This window comes from Acomys minous, assembly GCF_964271855.1.
Source record: "Acomys minous genome assembly, chromosome: 11".
Classification (NCBI taxonomy): domain Eukaryota; kingdom Metazoa; phylum Chordata; class Mammalia; order Rodentia; family Muridae; genus Acomys; species Acomys minous.
The window spans coordinates 4,737,787-4,756,937 of NC_140492.1; the positions used below are offsets into that span (position 1 = coordinate 4,737,787).

The 19,151-nt window shown below is 51.0% G+C and overlaps 1 protein-coding gene across 6 annotated transcripts in view; it reads right to left on the reverse strand.

Annotated features, from left to right (window-relative positions):
* Positions 1–19,151, reverse strand: part of DOP1B (DOP1 leucine zipper like protein B) — a 96,917-nt gene that overhangs the window by 5,485 nt on the left and 72,281 nt on the right. For 3 of the 6 annotated variants that reach the window (XM_084801825.1, XM_084801823.1, XM_084801824.1), the window contains exons 27-33: positions 11,619–11,763; positions 7,992–8,074; positions 7,001–7,110; positions 6,762–6,908; positions 4,707–4,768; positions 3,488–3,616; positions 921–1,057 (exon numbers count right to left, since the gene is read on the reverse strand). In XM_084801825.1, coding sequence (XP_084657951.1) covers positions 921–1,057; positions 3,488–3,616; positions 4,707–4,768; positions 6,762–6,908; positions 7,001–7,110; positions 7,992–8,074; positions 11,619–11,763 — 813 coding nt within the window. Of the gene's footprint in view, positions 1–920; positions 1,058–3,487; positions 3,617–4,706; positions 4,769–6,761; positions 6,909–7,000; positions 7,111–7,928; positions 8,075–8,099; positions 9,803–10,096; positions 10,805–11,618; positions 11,764–19,151 lie in introns of those variants that run through there. The other 3 variants (XM_084801826.1, XM_084801828.1, XM_084801827.1) reach the window with 3 other exon arrangements.

Genomic DNA, 19,151 nt, shown 5'->3' on the forward strand with positions numbered 1-19,151 from the left:
GGGAGGATGGGAGGATGGAGAGGATGGGAGGATGGAGGATGGGGGAGGATGGGAGGATGGAGAGGATGGGAGGAGGATGGGAGGATGGGAGGGGGAGGATGGAGGAGAGGATGGAGGATGGAGAGGATGGGAGAGGAAGATGGGAGGATGGAGAGGATGGGAGAGAGAGGATGGAGAGGATGGGAGGATGGGAGGATGGGGAGGTGGGGAGGATGGAGAGGATGGAGATGGAGAGGATGGGAGGAGGGAGGATGGGAGAGGGAGGGGAGGAGGGAGAGATGGAGGATGGGAGGATGGAGAGGATGGGAGGATGGAGGAGAGGATGGGAGGATGGGAGGGAGGAGGGGGATGGGTATGGGAGGATGGAGAGGATGGGAGGGAGGGAGGATGGTGGAGGATGGAGAGGATGGAGAGATGGGAGGATGGGAGATGAGGAGGAAGAGGATGGGAGGATGGGAGGTGGGGGAGGTGGAGAGGATGGGAGGAGGAAGTGGATGGAATGGCACTCAGGTAAGGGATTTACTGAAGGTGGATCGCTATGAATTCAAGGGTAGCTTGGCCTACAAATCAAGTCCAGGACAGCCAAGGGCACACAGAGAAACCTGTCTCAAACAAACAAACAAACAAACAAACAAACAAAACATTTTTTCAGGGCAGTGGTGGCACATACCTTTAATCTCAGTGTTCAGGAGGGCAGAGGCTGATGGATCTCTGTAGTTAGAGGCCAGCCTGGTCTACAGAGTTAGTTACAGGACAGCCAGGGCTACATAGAGCAACCCTTGCCTTGAAAAACCAAGAACCAAAACCACCCAAAATAATATAAATAAATAAATAGGAAGGAAGAAGGGGAGGAAGAAAGAAAAGGCAATAGCATTTGTCAACATGCCAACCCTGCCTCACCCTGAGGCGGCTGCACTCACCAGTTCAGACACCATGATCGGCCACAGTGAGGTCAGGTGCTGGGGAGAGATTCTCAGCAGCAGAACTCTGAAAAAAAGAAAACATCTGCCAGCAACCATGGCTGTCTGTCCAACTCTGAGATTGTCTGTCAGGCGCTCTAGGGAAAGAAGATTTTAGAGAAGTCACACATAAAACCGTAACTGTGACATTTGACGACAATCCAGCATTCAGATGAGTCCTGGCTGCACATGCCACATACCCCTGTCATCCCAGGTAGATGCAGGCCAGTCTGATCTACAGAGTGAGTTCCAGGCTAGCCAGGCTATAGAGTGACCTCTACTCCGTCTGTCTGTCTGTTTGTCTGTCTCTGTCTCTTTTATTTGTTTGTTTGTTTGTTTGTTTTTTGAGACAGGGTTTCTTTCTGTAACCTTGGCTGTCCAGGACTTACTCTGTAGACCAGGCTGGCCTTGAACTCACAGAGATCCACCTGTCTCTGCCTCCCAAGTGCTGGGATTAAAGGCGCTACTGTGCCTGGTTGCTGCTGCTTCCTCCTCCTCCTTCCTCTTCCTTCCTCCTATTCATTCATTCATTCATTCTTTTTTTTTTTGAGACAGTCTCTCTGTGTGTAGCCTTGGCCGCCCTGGATTCCCTTTGTAGACCAAGCTGGCCTTGAACTCAGAGAGATCCCTCTGCCTCTGCCTCCCAGAGTGCTGGGATGTACACTACCACACCAAGCTACCCCCTGCCTTTAAAAAATATAAAAAGGAGGGGAAGGCAGAGGATGTGGCTTGGTCAGTCCAGTGCTTGCCTAGCATGCATGGAGCCCTTGGTTTTTTCCTTTATACCATATAAAATAGGCATGGTTAGTACACACCTGTCATCCACAGAGAGCTGGAGGCCAGCCTGGACTATATGAGACTCCTGGGAGATGGGGGGTAGGTAACGAGAACGTGTTTGTGCCATAAACACACAACAAGGTCTTGCTATGTAGCCCAGGCTAGCCTTCACCACTGAGAGCCTGTCTCAGCCTTTCCAGCGTGCCGCCGTGCCTGCCTCCTCCACCTGTCCTCCTGACAGTGATGACTCATCACAGTCTCACAGCAGTCCCCATGCCACGAGTCTCATCTCACTGTCATGCAGCCGATGACCGGAGCACTGCACACCTTTCACAGTGGGAGCACCCGAGCTCGGCCTCTGTGCACCACAGTCTCCTTCAGGGCTGCCTGACGCTGCTTTCAACCAGGAGGGAAGGACTCTAGCGGTAGAGCCCAGGCCTGCCCTGTTAGGACAGCAGGCACTCAGGGTCAAGGCACTGCCCGTGTGCTGCTTATCAGCAGCCTCTGTTTTATAACCTTGATTAGAATGTGGCTCCTCCCCACTCCTTGTCATATACACTATGTTAAATCACGCAATATGAAATTTCCCACCAGCACCCTCCCAAAAAAATACTCCTTCTAAAGCCAACCTTTCCTTTGTTGTTGGATTTGCCCTGGAGATCATTCTAAGAGGGTCCCCCTCTGCCTGCTCCCTCAACATCCCTCTCACAGCACCCCATCTCTCATTTCTCCCTCCTCTAAAAATAAAGATTTGTTTTTATTCATTTTAACTCTGTGAGCTGAGTGAGGTGGCACACGCCTGAAATCCCAGCACTCGGGAGGCAGAGGCAAGCAGATCTTTGTGAGTTCGAGGCCAGTCTGGTCTACAAAGTGAGTCCAAGACAGCCAGGGCTACATGGAAACCTGTCTTGAAAACCAAAAAATTTAACGTTGTATATGTCTGTATGTGCACATGAGTGCAGGTGCCCAAGAGGCCAGAAGAAGGCGCTGGATAAGTCCAAAGTTGGAGTTACAGGCAGATGTTGGGTGTCTGACACAGGTGCTGGGAGCCAAGTTCAGGTCTCGTAGAAGAGCAGATGCTTCTTTTAGGTGGCAGCCGCCCCCCTCTAGCTGCCACACTATAACCGTCACACTACATGTGTGGTACCCATGTGTGGATATGTGTGTGATATGTAGATGAGGCTCATGTTATCACACCACCTGGCTCTCATCCCCTCTCAGTGGAATGACTCCTTAGAGCTGTGTGCTCGAAATGCTCACCCCTGCTAGAGAGAGGCTGCTGTGCACTTTTATTTACATTTTTGGGGCAATATAATTAAGGTTTTGTCTACTGAATAGTACAGACATGTATATATACAGACTCACATATCTAACCCTGCCATCACGACACACTATAGTAAGAAGGTTTCTGACCTAAGCAAAGCACAGCTTCTGCACAGCACTTGCAGCCCCATGGGAAGAGGAGGAGTGCTCAGACTGGCAGGACTGGGGCACAGCACACACCTCCCACTTAGAGGTAATTAGGCCCCCATGAGGGGGTTTGGTACCAGTAGGAGGGACAAGTTTGGTCTCTTTTATGCTCATTCTCAGGACAGATGTGGCAAAAAGTCCCTCGTCACATGCAGGACTGTCAGCCCTGGACTTTCCAGTCCGCGGAACTGTGAGCCAAGACATTTTTGTTCATAAAACACCCAGCACAGCAGCTCCTGGCGCCAGCGGGCAGGGCGGGGCAGCCTGCGGCCAGCTCTTACCTTGTATCAGGGGAAGGTAGAGGTGGTACTGGTCGGGCTCGCCGCTGAAGACGGCAAAGGCCTGACGCCGCAGCAGCATGGCCTTCTGCTCCGTGCCGGAGAAGAACTTGAGGGAACTGCTCTGCATGTCTGGAGAGTGAACACACTCGGTCACTTGTGTGGGGACCGCGAGTCGGGGGAGTGATGGGACTCAGTCTATGATGCTCTCTCCTCCCATGGAGGAGCCAGAGCCTTCTCTGACAACAGCAACCATAGCCACCTCAGCCAGGAAGGGCGGCTCAGGCCTATAATCTTATCCCCGAGAGGCTATGACACCAGGATTGCCGAGAGTTTGAAGCCAGTTTGGGCTACATAATGAGTTCCAAGAAGTCTGGGCCATAGAGCAAGACCCTTTCTCAAGGAAACAAAATGACAAAACCCAAATGACAAAACCACCAAACCCAATTTGCCCCCCCCAAAAAACCAAAAAAATTTCCACTCATTTCATTAATGACACACAATGTCAGGGAGTTGGGAAAGACCAGGGGTGTGAAAACTGCCTTCTAAGCTGGGCAGTGTTGACCTGTAATGTTGGCATTTGGAGGCCAAGGCAGCAAGATTGAGAGTGTGAAGGCAGCCAGAGTTACAGAGTGAGATCCTGCCTGAAAAACTAGATGTATGAGCCAAGCGTGGTGGCACACACGTATAATCCCAGCACTTAGAAGGCAGAGGCAGGAAGATCTCTGTGAGTTCGAGGCCAGCCTGGTCTACAAAGTTAGTCCAGGATAGCCTACGCCACACAGAGAAACTCTGTCTCGAAACACTAAACAAAAACAAAACAAAAACTAGAGGTATGCTTAATAAACTAAGGTAGACTTAAGACCTTGAACAAAAGCTGTCAAGCTGTGGCCAAAGGTGTTCAGCAGTGTCTTTACTCACAGCTGTGAAACATAGGGCAGCTGAGGCCAACAGACTGGGCTGGGGGACTAAGGTAGTCCTCGGGAAATCCACACACCCCAGCTCTCCACTCAGCATCTTATTAGTTTGACGTGCAGGGCACGGTGGTGCACACCTTTAATCCCAGCACTGGGAAGGCAGAGCCACACAGGTCTCTCTGAGTTCTATACCAAGTTCCAGAACAGCCAGGGTTAAATAGAGAGACCCATTTCAAAAGAAAGTTTGATGTGGTAAAAGCTGATTATGAGGGCACCACAAGTGTGATGATTAACTTGAAACTTACTCATTAAATCCTTAAACATTGTTTTCTCATGAGTCAGAAGATGGTCAATAATGGACTTCCAGCTGGATATGAAGAAAAGCAAAATTAATTAAACATGCAATTGATGATAATTTGATTAAAAGCATCAAGAAAATAACATGTCCCTGTAAGAGCTACTAAAGCTGCTGTGTGGGCTGGAGAGACGGCTCAGTGGGAGGGCGCGTGCTGTGCAAACATGAGGACCTGGGCACAAACCCTAGCACGTGTGCAGCAGCCAGGCCTGGATGTTCACACCTGCATCCGCAGCACTGTGGAGATGGGGGACCACGGGGGCCTGGCACCCCAGCACTGTGGAGACGGGGGACCACGGGGGCCTGGCACCCCAGCACTGTGGAGACGGGGGACCACGGGGGCCTGGCACCCCAGCACTGTGGAGACGGGGGACCACAGGGGCCTGGCACCCCAGCACTGTGGAGACGGGGGACCACGGGGGCCTGGCACCCCAGCACTGTGGAGACGGGGGACCACGGGGGCCTGGCACCCCAGCACTGTGGAGATGGGGGACCACGGGGGCCTGGCACCCCAGCACTGTGGAGACGGGGGACCACGGGGGCCTGGCACCCCAGCACTGTGGAGATGGAGACAGGGAACCACGGGGGCCTGGCACCCCAGCACTGTGGAGACGGGGGACCATGGGGGCCTGGCACCCCAGCACTGTGGAGATGGAGATGGGGGACCACGGGGGCCTGGCACCCCAGCACTGTGGAGACGGGGGATCACGGGGGCCTGGTACCCCAGCACTGTGGAGACGGGGGACCATGCGGGTGTGTTAGGCCGGGCTGTGGTGACATACTCCTTTCATCCCAGCACTTGGGAGGCAGAGACAGGTGGAGCTCTGTGAGTTCCAGGCCAGCCTGGTCTACAGAGTAAGTTCTGGAACAGCCAGAGCTGTTACACAGAAAAACCCTGTCTTGAAAAATGGGGGGAAAAGGGCAGGGGAGGTTAAAGAGGCCTGTTTGGGGATGGAGAGGTGACTCATCGGTTAAGAGCACTGACTGCTCTTCCAGAGGTCCTGAGTTCAATTCCCAGCAACCACATGTTGGCTCACAGCCATCCGTACTGTGATCTGATGCCCTCTTCTGTGAGGCAGGTCTACGCATACAGCATCATATACATAAAATAAATAAATATTAAAAATAAATAAAGAGGCCTGTGTAAGGACTAGGAAGGTGGCTGAGTTTGGACCTGAGTTTGAATCTCAGTGTATGGTGGTGCCTGCCCATGACCCAGTGCTGGCAAGGTAGAGGCAGGGGGATTCCTCCAGCCTGCTGCACAGCCAGGTTTCAGTGAGAGACCCTGTCTAAAAAATAAGGTGGAGAGTGACTTAGAAAGATACCTGAAATGAAGCTGTAGCTTCCACCTGTGCACACAGGTGTGCGCATAACACACACACACACACACACACACACACACACACACACACACACACACACACACACACACCAGGAAACCTGGGCTGGAGGAGGCATTGAGCAAAAGGCACAGGAACACCTTGCTCAGTGTTATCGATGATGTCCTGTCCCCTTGCGGTGTCCACGTCCTGCACACCCCCCGCCCCCATCACAGAGTTCCTGAGCCAGGAAGCCAGGCCGAGATACTGTCCGAGCCTCTGTGGGCTCTAATCTCTACACTGGTTGAGCGTTTTATAGGTAAGACAAACAGGTTCCTGCCCCTTCCATCTTGTCTTTCGCCAGGACAGGCTCTCCTGGTCTAGTTAGAGCTTCAGTGTCCAGAGGGACATAATGTCCTGTCGGCACCAATGTGAGCGCCCAGGAGGAGGACATCCAAAGAGCTGAGGTGACACCATCGCTCCACCTTCACTTCAGCACCGAGGGCTATGCAAACCCAGGCACTGAAGACTCAGAGCACATGGTTTTATGTTTGCTGGTTTTGTTTTTCAAGACACACTTTCTGTGTAGCCTTGGCTGCCTGGCCTGGAACTCAGGGATCTGCCTGCCTCTGCCTCGGGAGGCCTGGGGTTAGAGAGCACATGCTTCTGGAAACAGGCTTTCTTACTGAACACAAGAAGTATCCATCTGAAAGAACGCGGGGTCTAAGAACAGGTCGAGCACTTCCTTCTTCCACGCCCGCTTGGTATAGGCATAGCCGCTCAGGGAGCTCAGCAGCTGGGCGCCGGCTCGGAAGCTCGGAGCGTTGTATGCACTAAGGGAAGAGAAGGGTCAGGGTCAAAGAGAAGCACCCGGTTCGCTTCTCAGAGGACATGTTTCTGTACGTGGGTGGGATGCTGACGTCACCTGTGATTGCGCAGGTAAGGAAACACGTAGTACAGCAAACGGGAGATCAATGGCACTGCCTTCTCCTTCTCGTCACTTCGATAAACCATGTCCAGGAGAGAAGCCAGAACCTAAAAGAAACGAGGCAGAAAACAAGAGACAGAGCTGAAGGGCGGCTCAGCGGTTAAGAGCACTTCCAGAGGACCCAGGTTCAATTCCCAGCACCCACATGGCAGCTCACAACTGTCTGTAGCTCCAGTTCCAGGGGATCTGACACCCTCACACAGACATCCATGCAGGTGAGATACCAATGCACAGGAAAACAAACAAACAAACAGAAAAAACCCCAAGAGATGCCAAGTGGCGGTGGCGCACGCCTTTAATCCCAGCACTTGGGAGACAGAGGCAGGGGATCGCTGTGAGTTCAAAGACAGCCTGGTCTACACAGGATAGCCAGGGCTACATAAAGAAGCCCTGTCTCCAAAACCAAAAACCAAAACCAAAACCAACCAAACAAATACCCCCAGCACCATCACCCCCTAAACGAAGGAAACAAGAGACTTCTGAAATGGCTATCAAAGTTTCCAGGCTGCAACCTGCTGCCTGTTCTAACTTGATCTAGAGGGTCCCCAGGCCTGTGTGTTGGAGACTAGGGCACTTCTCAAAGAGGCCTCACTGGGGGAGGAAGCTCCCACACAGTGTGTCCTTGCCTCCTGACCACCGTCAAGTGAGAGCTGTCGCCTCCACATGCTCCCCACGAGGCTGGGCCTCACCACAGCCCAGAGCAACGCAGCCAACCAGGCTGGGAAGAACCTTCTAACAACATGAGCCAAGCAGACTTTTCCTTCCTTTAGAATGAGTTTCTCAGTATTTGGTTGCAGCAACAGGAGGCTGACTAATACAAGGTCAGAAGGGTGGGGCCTACTTGGCATCCAACACGAATACGTGCCTTTAAAATGACTCAGGTCAGTAAGCTTTTCCACAAGGGACCACAGGTCAGGTGCGTGTTTACCTCTGCCAAGAGAGAGAGCGCTTGCACGCTGTAGATGGATGGGGCAGAAGCCGACACCATTGCTGAGGAGGCCACAGCAGCATCTGCTGACAGAAAGAGGGGTTTGCTTAGCTCTGAGGGGAGTTACCACTTCCCTCCCCAAGGCGCTTTCGCTCTGACTACAGGCAGTACCGTCAACACCTACTTTAGTGTCTAACTCCAACCTCGAAGGATGGGCAAAGTGGGTTTCTATTCATTGCTGTGAGAACTAAAGATCATGACCAAAAGCAACCTGGGGAGGAGAAAGTTCACTGCCCCTTACAGCGGTCATCAGCCATGAAGGGAAGTCAGGGCAGACACCTGGATGCAAGGCACCAAGCGGAGACTCTGGAGCAGGATGCTGACTGGCTTGCTCCCTGTGGCTTGCTCAGCCTGTTTTCTTACACAATTTAAGATCATTATCCCAGGATGGCACCAGCCCTCATACATCAATCACATCAGCTGGGGCGTGGTGGAGCGCCACTCTAATCTCAGCACTCTGGAGACAGAGGCAGGTGGATCTTTGTGAGTTGGAGGCCAGCCTGACTACAGAGCAAGTTCCAGGATAGCTAGGGCTATACAGAGAAACCCTGTCTCAAAAAACAACCCCCCAAACAAACAAACAAACAAACAAAACCCAACAACAACAACAACAAAAAAAGAAAATGTCCTACAGACTCAACTGGGGTTCCTCTTCCCAGCTGTCTCTAACTAGGACAAAGGACGTAAGTGTTTGGATCAAGTACCCCAGCACCAGCTCACTGCCTCCAAGCCCTTTGGGGGACTAGCTAGGGTTCTGGTCTCTAAGCCCCGAGTCCATCTTCCAACAGTGTTTTGGCTCAGCTGGCAGTGAAGACATAAGCTGAGAGCAAGTGTCTACAATGGCTGTGCACTGACGGCTATTGGCTGAGCAGCAGGGATGTGGTATCTGGGTCAGTTAGGGCTGACTGGAGCCAGCGACCTCATCCCTTGCAGACCTGGCTAAGGAGTTCTCTGAAGTATCCCGTTCCTGTCCCACGCAATGCTTCCTAGCTGTTGAATAAATACAGAGGCAAGTCCGTTGCTGTGTGACACACAGTCACACTAAGTCAGACAGACACAGGGACTGAGTCACACACGGCCTTCAGGCAGGCACACACGCAGACACACACACAGCCTTCAGGCAGGCACACACCCAGACACACACACGGCCTTCCGGCAGGCACACACCCAGACACACACATGGCCTTCCGGCAGGCACACACCCAGATGTGTAGCACAGAAGACAGAAACACAAAAGCATGGCACAGAGAATTCAGACCCGGACTCCCTCTCGCTTAAGGGACTCCAAAGGGGAGTGCTCTTATTTCTTCTGTCACGTGACACGGATGCACCACTGGTGACTCAGAGCTCATCATTGATGTGTCCAATCCACACAGCACAGGAGACCTCCCTGCCCTTTTATACATTGTCCTTAATAGTCATCTTGCTGTACACAGCTCTCTTGAACATATCCTTCCTACTGAATAAAATCGTCTTTGCCTGACACCTTTCCTCCCTTATCCAACCACTTGTCGACCTGTAATAGTAGATTAAGGTGACACATTTTTTTGAGAATTCTGTGCAAGGACCATATTTATGCTATTTCTACCTCCCTGTGATGTCTCCTTAACAGAGGCTACTACAGAAGGTCAAAACCGGTCAAAACACAGGCAGTGAGTGTGGGTGGGATGCACAGCCCCAGCTGCCACATCCGTGACGAAGGCTCCTTCGCCTAAGGCTGGGGGGACGCGGTGGACGAGCAGGTGGACAGACTGTAAGGAGCAGAGGACCAGAACACCTGCTGCAGACATGCCTGGGGAGCTGTGCGCACAAAACCTCAACCATGGCTGCCCCCAAACCCTGCGCAACCCCGCCCCCTGGACATGTCAGTCACACAGAGGGAACGTCTCCAGGCCCCACCTCTGGATGAAGCTACAAGTAACCCACAGCTGCCAGGAGAGGGAGAAACCGGCCTTTTCCAGGGATGAGCCATCCGCTAGGTTATCCAGTCCCACGTGCTCAGCTCCGAACACACACACACACACACACACACACACACACACACACACACACACACACACACGAGTGACAACCCAGTAGGGTGTGTAAAACAGTAACTGCAGAACAGGCGGTGGTGGGGCTGATCTGGAGACACTATGTATTCAACTGTTAATTGCTTGTTCCCCCAAGATCCTTACTGTCCCACGAGCAAATTCTCACGTATCCAAAATGACGTTGTATGAACCTTGCCTCCCAAATTATCCTTGATTGGAGGGTAAAGGTGCCTACAGCCTGGGCTGGGCAGAAGTGAGGGTTTGAGGGCTTGTGGGGCCGCAGGAGGACCACGAGGAGGAGAGGAAACCATGTTCAGAATGTATTATCTGAAAAAATTATTTTCGATTAAAAAAAACATATAAAACAGGCACGAGCAGGTGCAGTCGCAGCCGACAAGCACATGGGTTCCGGGTCGGGCTGACAAGCTAAAGGCGGTATGCTCAGATGTGGGTTTTCATTTTCCATGCCTCCTGAAGCTCTTTCCAGGATAACCGGCAGATAAAAACGGTGCATACTGGAGAGTACACCCGATGTTCTGATGTCTAAAGTGTGAGGCGATCATAATCAGGGTCATTAGCATCTTTCCTTCCCCACAGCATGGTGGACAATGCCTTAGCGGCCTGTGAGCAAAGCTCCGGGGAAAAGGCCTTTACCTCAGCCGTATTCTGTCCCCTGCGCTGTTCTCAGATGTGACTTCGTGCCTCCTGACGAACATTTACCTTCAGTTTATAAGACATGTTTGTTCTTGACAGACGTCAGATCAAAGCTATAGAACCCAGTCGGGTCAGTGCGGCCTGAGTTGGATCTGGCCTTGTGCCTTGGTTTTGTGTTTTCCCAGATCTAATCTATGGTACTCGCCAGACAACTGTGTTTAAGCTGCTCTGTCCCAAGAGAGGGCTGCTCTGTCAGCAGTTAGTATGTGCTTTTACTGACATTATGTACTTGTTTTTCTGAACTCAAGCAAGCTTCCTTGAATCATTGCTTTCTTTGTCACACTCATGTAGAAAAGCACAAGGAAACTGACGTCATGCGGACCACAGCTTTAGACTGTAGTCCGTCCTGTTCTTTCAGGTCTTCAGATCCCAGGTCTCAAAGACACAGATCTGCATAGGTTGACGAGAGTCAATAGAAAACTACTTAAAAACAAAACTCAGCCCGGTGTGGTGGTGCACGCCTTTAATCCCAGCACTTGGGATATAGAGGCAAGTGGATCACTGTGAGTTCGAGGCCAGCCTGATCTACAAAGCGAGTCCAGTACAGCCAGAGCTACACAGAGAAACCCTGTCTCAAACAAAACAAAACAAAACAAAACTCAGAGCCTAGTGCCTATATGTAATCCTAGCATTCTGGGAGGCAGAGGCAGGTGGATCACTGTGAGTTCGAGGCCAGCCTATTCTACAAAGTGAGTCTAGGACAGCCAAGGCTACACAGAGAAACCCTACCTCAAAAAACTAGAACCAAAACCAAACCCAAAACCCCAAACTCAGACTGCTGGCCGAGGCGTTTCTTCCCAACCCTGCTCTCCCCACATACCGTGCACATCATCTTCGGCGTCAGATTCGTCCAGGGCGACCTGAGGCTGGGCTTTCACCTCTAGGTTTCTGCTGAGCCAGCTGGTTTGCTCCAAGGAGGAGCCAGCAATGGTCCCTACAGCTTCCAGGATTTTTTGAGTGATTTCCTGGAAAGCCAACAGAAGCAAACAGGACTTAGTTGAGGAGAAGGGAAGTTGAGGCGCACAGGAGGGTTGGACATAAACAGGCCACAGGCTACCGCGTGAGCCAGTGCTGGCCTTTAGACTCCCAGTGAGCCATGCCGCGAGGCGAAGGGCAGCTGGGATGGCAGATTTTAATAATAGGTTCTCTACCTAAAAGCAGCAAGTACGAACGCCATAATCACTATTACGACTCTGCAGCTTTTTCCTTGCCAGACTGTGCACACCTGTGTGTACTGCACACCTATGGTACGCGTGATTCTGACCAGCCACACTTCAAGTCTGCACTTAGCATATGGGGCTAATGACTGCCGTGTTCACGACCAGCTGACAGACACACAGCACAGAGCTCGGAAGTCAGCAGGACGGATGAAGAAGACCGATCTCCTGGTTCCCCTGGGCCATGCTGTGTGGCGGTGTGAAGTGAAAACTGCAGGACGCCGCCTTGTGTGCTAAGCTGCTGGGTTAGCGCTACCCGCCCAGCCGAGCACTCGTGCCCAGCTCCACTTACTGGCGTGGTGCCAATGCTCCCTCTGCCATCGTCCACACGCGGAAGCAAGGCCACAGGAACCAACTGCACGCTGCTGTCCTGCCTCCCTTCCACTCCTGAGGAGGAGAGCCTCTGCGGTGGTTTCTACCCTTCAGCTTTGTTTTCCTCAGCCTCTCTTTGTCTGCAGAACCAGAGTCCTCAGCTCAGCTCACTAGGACACACACTCTATTTTATGGGATGAAGTGCTGCCCTATTCTACAACCACAGTAAAGCCAATTAAGGTCTTTGTAAAGCGAGCTGTGTGCAGCAGAGCATGTTTGAAACCCCAACACTTGGGAGGCAGAGAGAATATTCAGTCAGGGGCACAGTGAGACTCTACCTTAAACAAGCATGTCTTTAAAATAAACTGCTGTAGTCTTCTATTTGCATGAGAAATACATCTTTTAATAGTAATAAGAAGAAACACAAATAAATAAATAAGCTGGCTCTTTTGGGTGAAGCTATTTACAACTAGAAGTGTCACCAGACAGGAGGCTGGCCAGGGCCATGGGCAAGAGCACTGGGCAAACATGAGGGTCTGAGTTCAAAGCTCCAGTGCCCACACAGGGGCCTGTGAGCCCAGTGTTGGCAGGTTCAGACAGAAGCATCGCTGAGCCTCGCTGGAGGCCAGTCCTGCTCCAGGTCCACGAGTGGCCCTGCCTTAAGGGAGTAAGGCAAGAGTGTCAGAAGAAGACGCCAATAGCCTCCTCTGGCCTTTGCATGTATGCACACGGTCAAACACACACACACACACACACACACACACACACACACACACACACACACACACCCCTCCAAAAAAGAGAAACAAAGAGGAGAAACACAGCCAGGCAGTGGTGGTGCATGCCTTTAATCCAGCACTTGGGAAGCAGAGGCAGGCGGATCTCTGTGAGTTCCAGGCCAGCCTGGTTTACAAAGCAAGTCCAGGACAGCCAGAGCTACACAGAGAAACCCTGTCTTTCTGATGCCCTCTTCTGGCACATGCAGATAGAGCACTCATACATTAAATAAATAAAAAAACTTTTTAAAAAACCCACAACAACTCAAAAACAACAACAAAAAGAGAAAAATCACACACACACACACACATAGACACAGACACACACATACACAGACACACACACACAGACACACACATACACAGACACACACACACAGACACTGGAGGTGTAGCTCAGTTGGCAGAGCACATCATGGAGGACTGATGGGTGGAGGATCAGAAGTCCAAGGTCAGCCTCAGCCACACAGCGAGCAGGGCCAGGCTGGTACTGAGAGAGCCCCAATGGCTAAAAGACCCAGGCTGGAGTCATGTTGTCTCCACAAGCATCTGCCATTCTCAGTTAGAGTCACGTAGCCACAGACAGGACTCCCCTAGAAGCCCTTAAAGGAGCCGGCGAGCTCCCCCTCAAAAAAGAAGGAAGATTTTAGGTCAGTAGCTAGACTCACAGAAAGCCCCAGTAGATACCACTACTGCACGTGTCACCAACGGAGGGCAGCTGTGCGAACATCTGAGAACTTAACCTTAGTGTCAACTGAAGTTCCCAGAAGCAGCCGCGCCTACTTAATGGACTCCACAGGGCTGATGAACACCCAGTGATGGTGGCCACTGCGATGCTGCAGATCCGCAGCCACTTCATTACCTCCTTCAATTTGCTCTGACAAGGTCACTGTTGGGTTTCAGATCACACCAAAGTAGAGCTAGCCTCCCACGTTCTCCCAGCATCCCTTGGTCCCTACCTGCTGCAGGGTGTGGCTGACATACCTCACCCTCTACCCTGAACTTTCCAGCCCAGGGGCAGGGGCTTCCCTTCAATATATAGTCCAGATATTTTGGCTCCTCGCCCTCTTTCTCTTCTCTCTCTCATTCTCTCTCTCTCTCTCTCTCTCTCTCTCTCCCTCTCCCTCTCCCCCCAAGCCCTCATGGTGGCTGAGAGGTGCTTCAAATAACCGACACTGACATGCCATAACGTCATCTTGCAATGATCTCATCTGAGGTGTCAGGCAGTCACTGTGTCTCTCCCATCTTGCCCCTCTGCGGCTCTGCACGAGCCTACTCATTCTTCCTCAAGATGCCAGTTGATGAGCTGACATGGGCCTCAACCTACCCCTAAGCAATGGATTCCAAACCATAATGGCAGTAATCTCATCAGAACCAGACAGTGGCCCCCACTGAAGACAGCAATCCCTCCCACAGAACCAGTGCTGACACCACAGGCCGACCACACCCTAACCAGGACTGCCATGAGCATCTCCTGCCTGGGCCTCCATTACTGCTCTACTTAACCCTGAGGTGCCTGCCCGGGCTCTGAGGTCAACCTGGGGCCGCTGGGGCCCTTCGTTGGCCCTTTTGGCTCGTGTAGGGGGACCAGTGGCTGAACTTAGCTGTGTGGGGCTTCTAGTAGTCTCTTTTCTCATTGCTGTGACCAAATATCTTCCCCATAATAAACCTTTCTACCAGAACTGTTGTGGTGGCATTTCACCCCCACTCCACCCCAGGGTTTCTCTGTGTCTGTGTAGCCCTGGCCGTGCTGAACTTACTCTGTAGACCGGGCCTGCCTCTGCCTCCCTGAGTGCTGAGGTTACAGGTGTGCGTCACCACACCCGGCGTGCGGTGGCATCTTAATCATTATTATAACAGGGGTAACTCTGGCTAACAGTTTGAGGGACCAGTTCTTACATGGCGGCCATGTGGAGTTAGATGAGCGTACTTCATTCACCTCAGGAGGCAGAGAGGAAAGCAGACCGCGCAGGCCTGGTCATGGAGCCCTAAAGCTCTGTCAGGGACACACTTCTCCAGGACAGGCTCCCACCCCTAATGGTTCCACCATCTTCTGAATGGCACCACCAGCCTCCAGGACCCCTTGTTCAAAGACACATCCACGAGGCTTCTGCCTGAAGTCACACTGAAGTCACACTGTCACACTGAAAGAAGCAGGAGAACACCTGCTGGCACTGGCTGGGGACAGAGCCCTACAGATTTGGTTACTCTAATTTAAAAAAAAGTTTTAGTTGTTAAAGCAAAAATTATACACTCCTGGGCCAGGAGTGCTTTCCCAGCATACACACAGCCCTGGGTTCCAATTCCCTCTCCCCTCACATTGTAAAGCAACCAACAAAATTAAAACCAGAGCCATGCTGCCAGGAAGAGCCAGAGCCCAGGCAAGCTGCGAGGCCATGAAAGAGGCCCTCAGCAACGCCTGAGCCGCCTGCAGCCTGTGCAGTGCGCACCAGGTTCTCAGTTTTCCCAGCTGCCACTCTGCTGGGGTGGGCTTTGGTGATGCCTTTGAGACACTTCTGTTCCTGTGAGGAACCCTTGCCCATGTTCCTGTAAGTCACCCCAGTAAAATGCACTGTTTCCCCAGGTTGGACTTTGGAGGATCCTTCCTTTGGTCTGTCATTGGTGGTTCCTATCTGGGATGTGTGTTCACTTCCTCAGGAAACAGTCACACAATAAACTGAATTCTAGAGGATTTTAATTAAGTGCTATTTATTGGGTTTTCATTGTTGTTGTTGTTGGTGGTGGTGGCATTAAAAACTAGTACCAACACTCTGGCTTATATAAAAGGACTTTGTTGTTGTTTTTGGTTTTCCAAGACAAGGTTTCTCTGCCTGCCTCTGCCTTCTAAGTGCCACCATCAGACTAAAAGGACTCTTAACAGAGAATTTATTAAAATGTTAAAAATTTACTTTTTATGTATATGAATGTTTTGCCTACATGTATGTGTGTGCACCATATGTGTGCCTGATTCACATAGTGTTCAGATTTAGTGAAAGAATACTTCAGCAGGTCTGGGCCAAGGTATGCCACCAAGGTCACACCATGAAACAGATTTATCAGGGGAGGGGGATTGAAAGGCCATCTCAGAGTGGGACATGGGGGAGGGGACACAGGAGGGAGCGAGAGAGTGATCAGGGACGGTGGGGACCTTTTAAAGGGATTTGGCGACTGGCGATGATGTGACTTAGTGGTGATGTTGAGCCGCTTTGAAGGCAGCTGTGGAAGCGCCTGATTTCTCACTCATGGAGACAGAAAAGGGAATTAAATTCCCTGGATCTGGAGTTACAAATGGTTGAGCGTTACTACGTGGGTCCTGACAACCAAACTTGGGTCCCCTGCAAGGACGACACGTGTTCTTGGTCACTGATCCGACTCTCCTGTCCCCGACAGCACTCTATAGTGTATTCTGAGCCAGCTGAGCTTCATCCCCAGAACCAGCCACACACTCGTTAGACGCTGCGGCAAGGAGAACTAGAAGGCGCAGATGCAGCTCCTTCGGGTCAGTAGCAGCCAGTCACCTCCGCACCTCTGCCTGATTTAACATCCTTTAAACTCTCAGAAAAAACCAGCCGAAAAGCCAAGCACTTCATCGGCTAGCCTCTGGCCTAAAGCGGAGATGCTGGCTTGCCGGTCACCTGCCTCCCTGACTACTGAGCAGGCCTTGCTCTATGGCGGTCATGTTTTGTGACAATCAAAATTGCTTCTGGAGCTGGGATGTATTATTCACAGCTACCCAAACCCATGCTTCGGGGCACGGCCACTCATATTTAGCTCAGAATAAACTCCAATTCCCTTTGCAGCGAGAGCTATGTTTTGCACTGGCTACTTGTGTTACAGGGTACTTTAAATGTTAATTATGCCCTGTCACAATTCTGCAGGAGGGTAACTTTTGTTCTACAATGCTGTCACTTTAAGTGGATTCCAGGGAAACATAAAAGCCACTTCTCTTCACTCTCTATCACCAGAAGAGACCAAAAATGACTGGTTCATCACATCAGTGATGTCTTCAGAGGTGGGGAAAGCTGTCAAGACGGAAATACCCTACTAAAACCCAACCAACCAGTGATTGAGTTACTGATCACGCCACTAGGGGAGACACTCATTAGCTTCCAGCTTTGGCTCCTGTTGCCCTCAGCTCTGCTCTTTAAAGGTGCTTTGACCTGTTAGAGTGAGCAGCTTAGATCCTTTTTAATTTAAACACCTCAGGTGCCTCTGATGGACTCCATGCACCTATGCAACTAAGATGTCACTGAGTCCCAAACCGCTTGGGACTGAGGAGTGCACAAGAAACCAGGGCAATTGTAACGCAGCCCAGGTAACCAGGACCTACTTTCCAAACGTGACTTTGCACTTGTAGCTACCTAGAGAAATGTGTTGGGAGGACCAGAGCTCAGCAAAGAGCCCTTGTCCCTGTCAGGAAAACAACTCTGTCCAGGCTACAGTGAGCGAGGGTCACATGTAAGTGTGCATATGCTATCTCCTGGCCTTTTTCCTGTCCTTTCTAAACCTGGCAGCTAGGTGTGGGGAAGGCAGAGGCAGGAGAATTTCTCTCCCTTTATTTTTGGTCAAAACTATAAATGAACTCAAGTATATATGGCACTGTCTTCTTTTAGTGCCGGCAGTGGTAGGCCTCACAGCCCAGCCTTACAGCGAGGGCTCCAGAGGCAGCTCACTCACCACTGGGCAGGACAGGCTGCTACCACGCCCTCTTGGAAAGCAGGAAGAAGCCACAAACATCCTCGGGGAGTGTGAAATCATTCCGTGCTTAAGCTCTGGCAGTGAGTAACCTCATGCTTGACAACAAGCTCCAGGGTTTCGCTGTTAATGTGTTTTGTCCCTCTACTCCTGTACAGAGAATAACTGATAATCGGGTTTCTCACGGTTTGATGTCTCGGTCCCCCTTCATCTAGAAAAGCAACTTCTATTACTTGCCTGCTGGAACCCCTGGAACAACATGCTGCCTATTTAAGCCAGTGAAGAGCTTATAGAAACTCATTCTTATTTTACTGTGATTTGTCTGCAAGTGTATCTGTGTGCCAAGTGTATGCAGTACCACTGGTGGCCACAAGAGGGTGCCAGATCACATGGAACTGGAGATACCACGGACAGTAGTGAGTTGCCATATGGGCTCTCTGCACGAGCAGCCAGGGCTCTTAATCACTGAGCCATCTCCTGATACGAAATATTGTAACACTCAGAAAACAAATATTGTGAATTTTCTATAAATGTGTATGCACACTGTGTGTGTGTGTGTGTGTGTGTGTGTGTGTGTGTGTGTGTGTGTAGGTCATGAAACCAGAATGTGATTGTGAGTGGGGCAGACACACTCTTCAGGGAGGTGGGAGACACAAGGATGGTGGGAGACGCACAGGAGGAGAGCAGAAAGTGACTGACGGGAGAGGAAGGGAAATGACCTGGAGTGAAATCTAATGACACAGATGTACAAAGACACCACGATGAAACCCACTGCTTTGCCCATTAACCTAAGATGATGATGATGATAATAGTAATAATAATAACATAACAATAACAATAATATAACAATAGCTGGCCATGGTGGCGCACACCTTTAATCCCAGCACTTCGGTGGCAGAGGCAGGTTGATCTCTGTAAGTTCAAGGCCATCCTGGTCTACAGAGTGAGTCCAGCACAGCCAGGGCTACACAGAGAAACTCTGTCTTAAGAAAATCAAAATAGAAAAACAGAAAACAAAGGGCTGAGATGGGGTTTGGTGGTAGGACACTTTTCTAGTGCTTGCCAAGTGCAAAGGCCTGAGTTTCATCCCTAGAGCTGCAGAAGAATGACAAACAACAACAACAACAACAACAACAACAACAACAACAACAAAACACCCTCTTTTACTTTTGCTCAGGCCATTTTAGGTTTAAGAAGGATTTGATCTCCTTGATGGAGAATCCTGTGGAAAATTACCCAACTCTGTTCTAGGACCAGAGGCCAAGACGCCCCAGCTAACTTATCTTAGCCTCTGTTCAACTGCTTGCTTGTGTAAATCTCCCCCTGCAGCTGCTAAGTGAGCTAACAGGATGC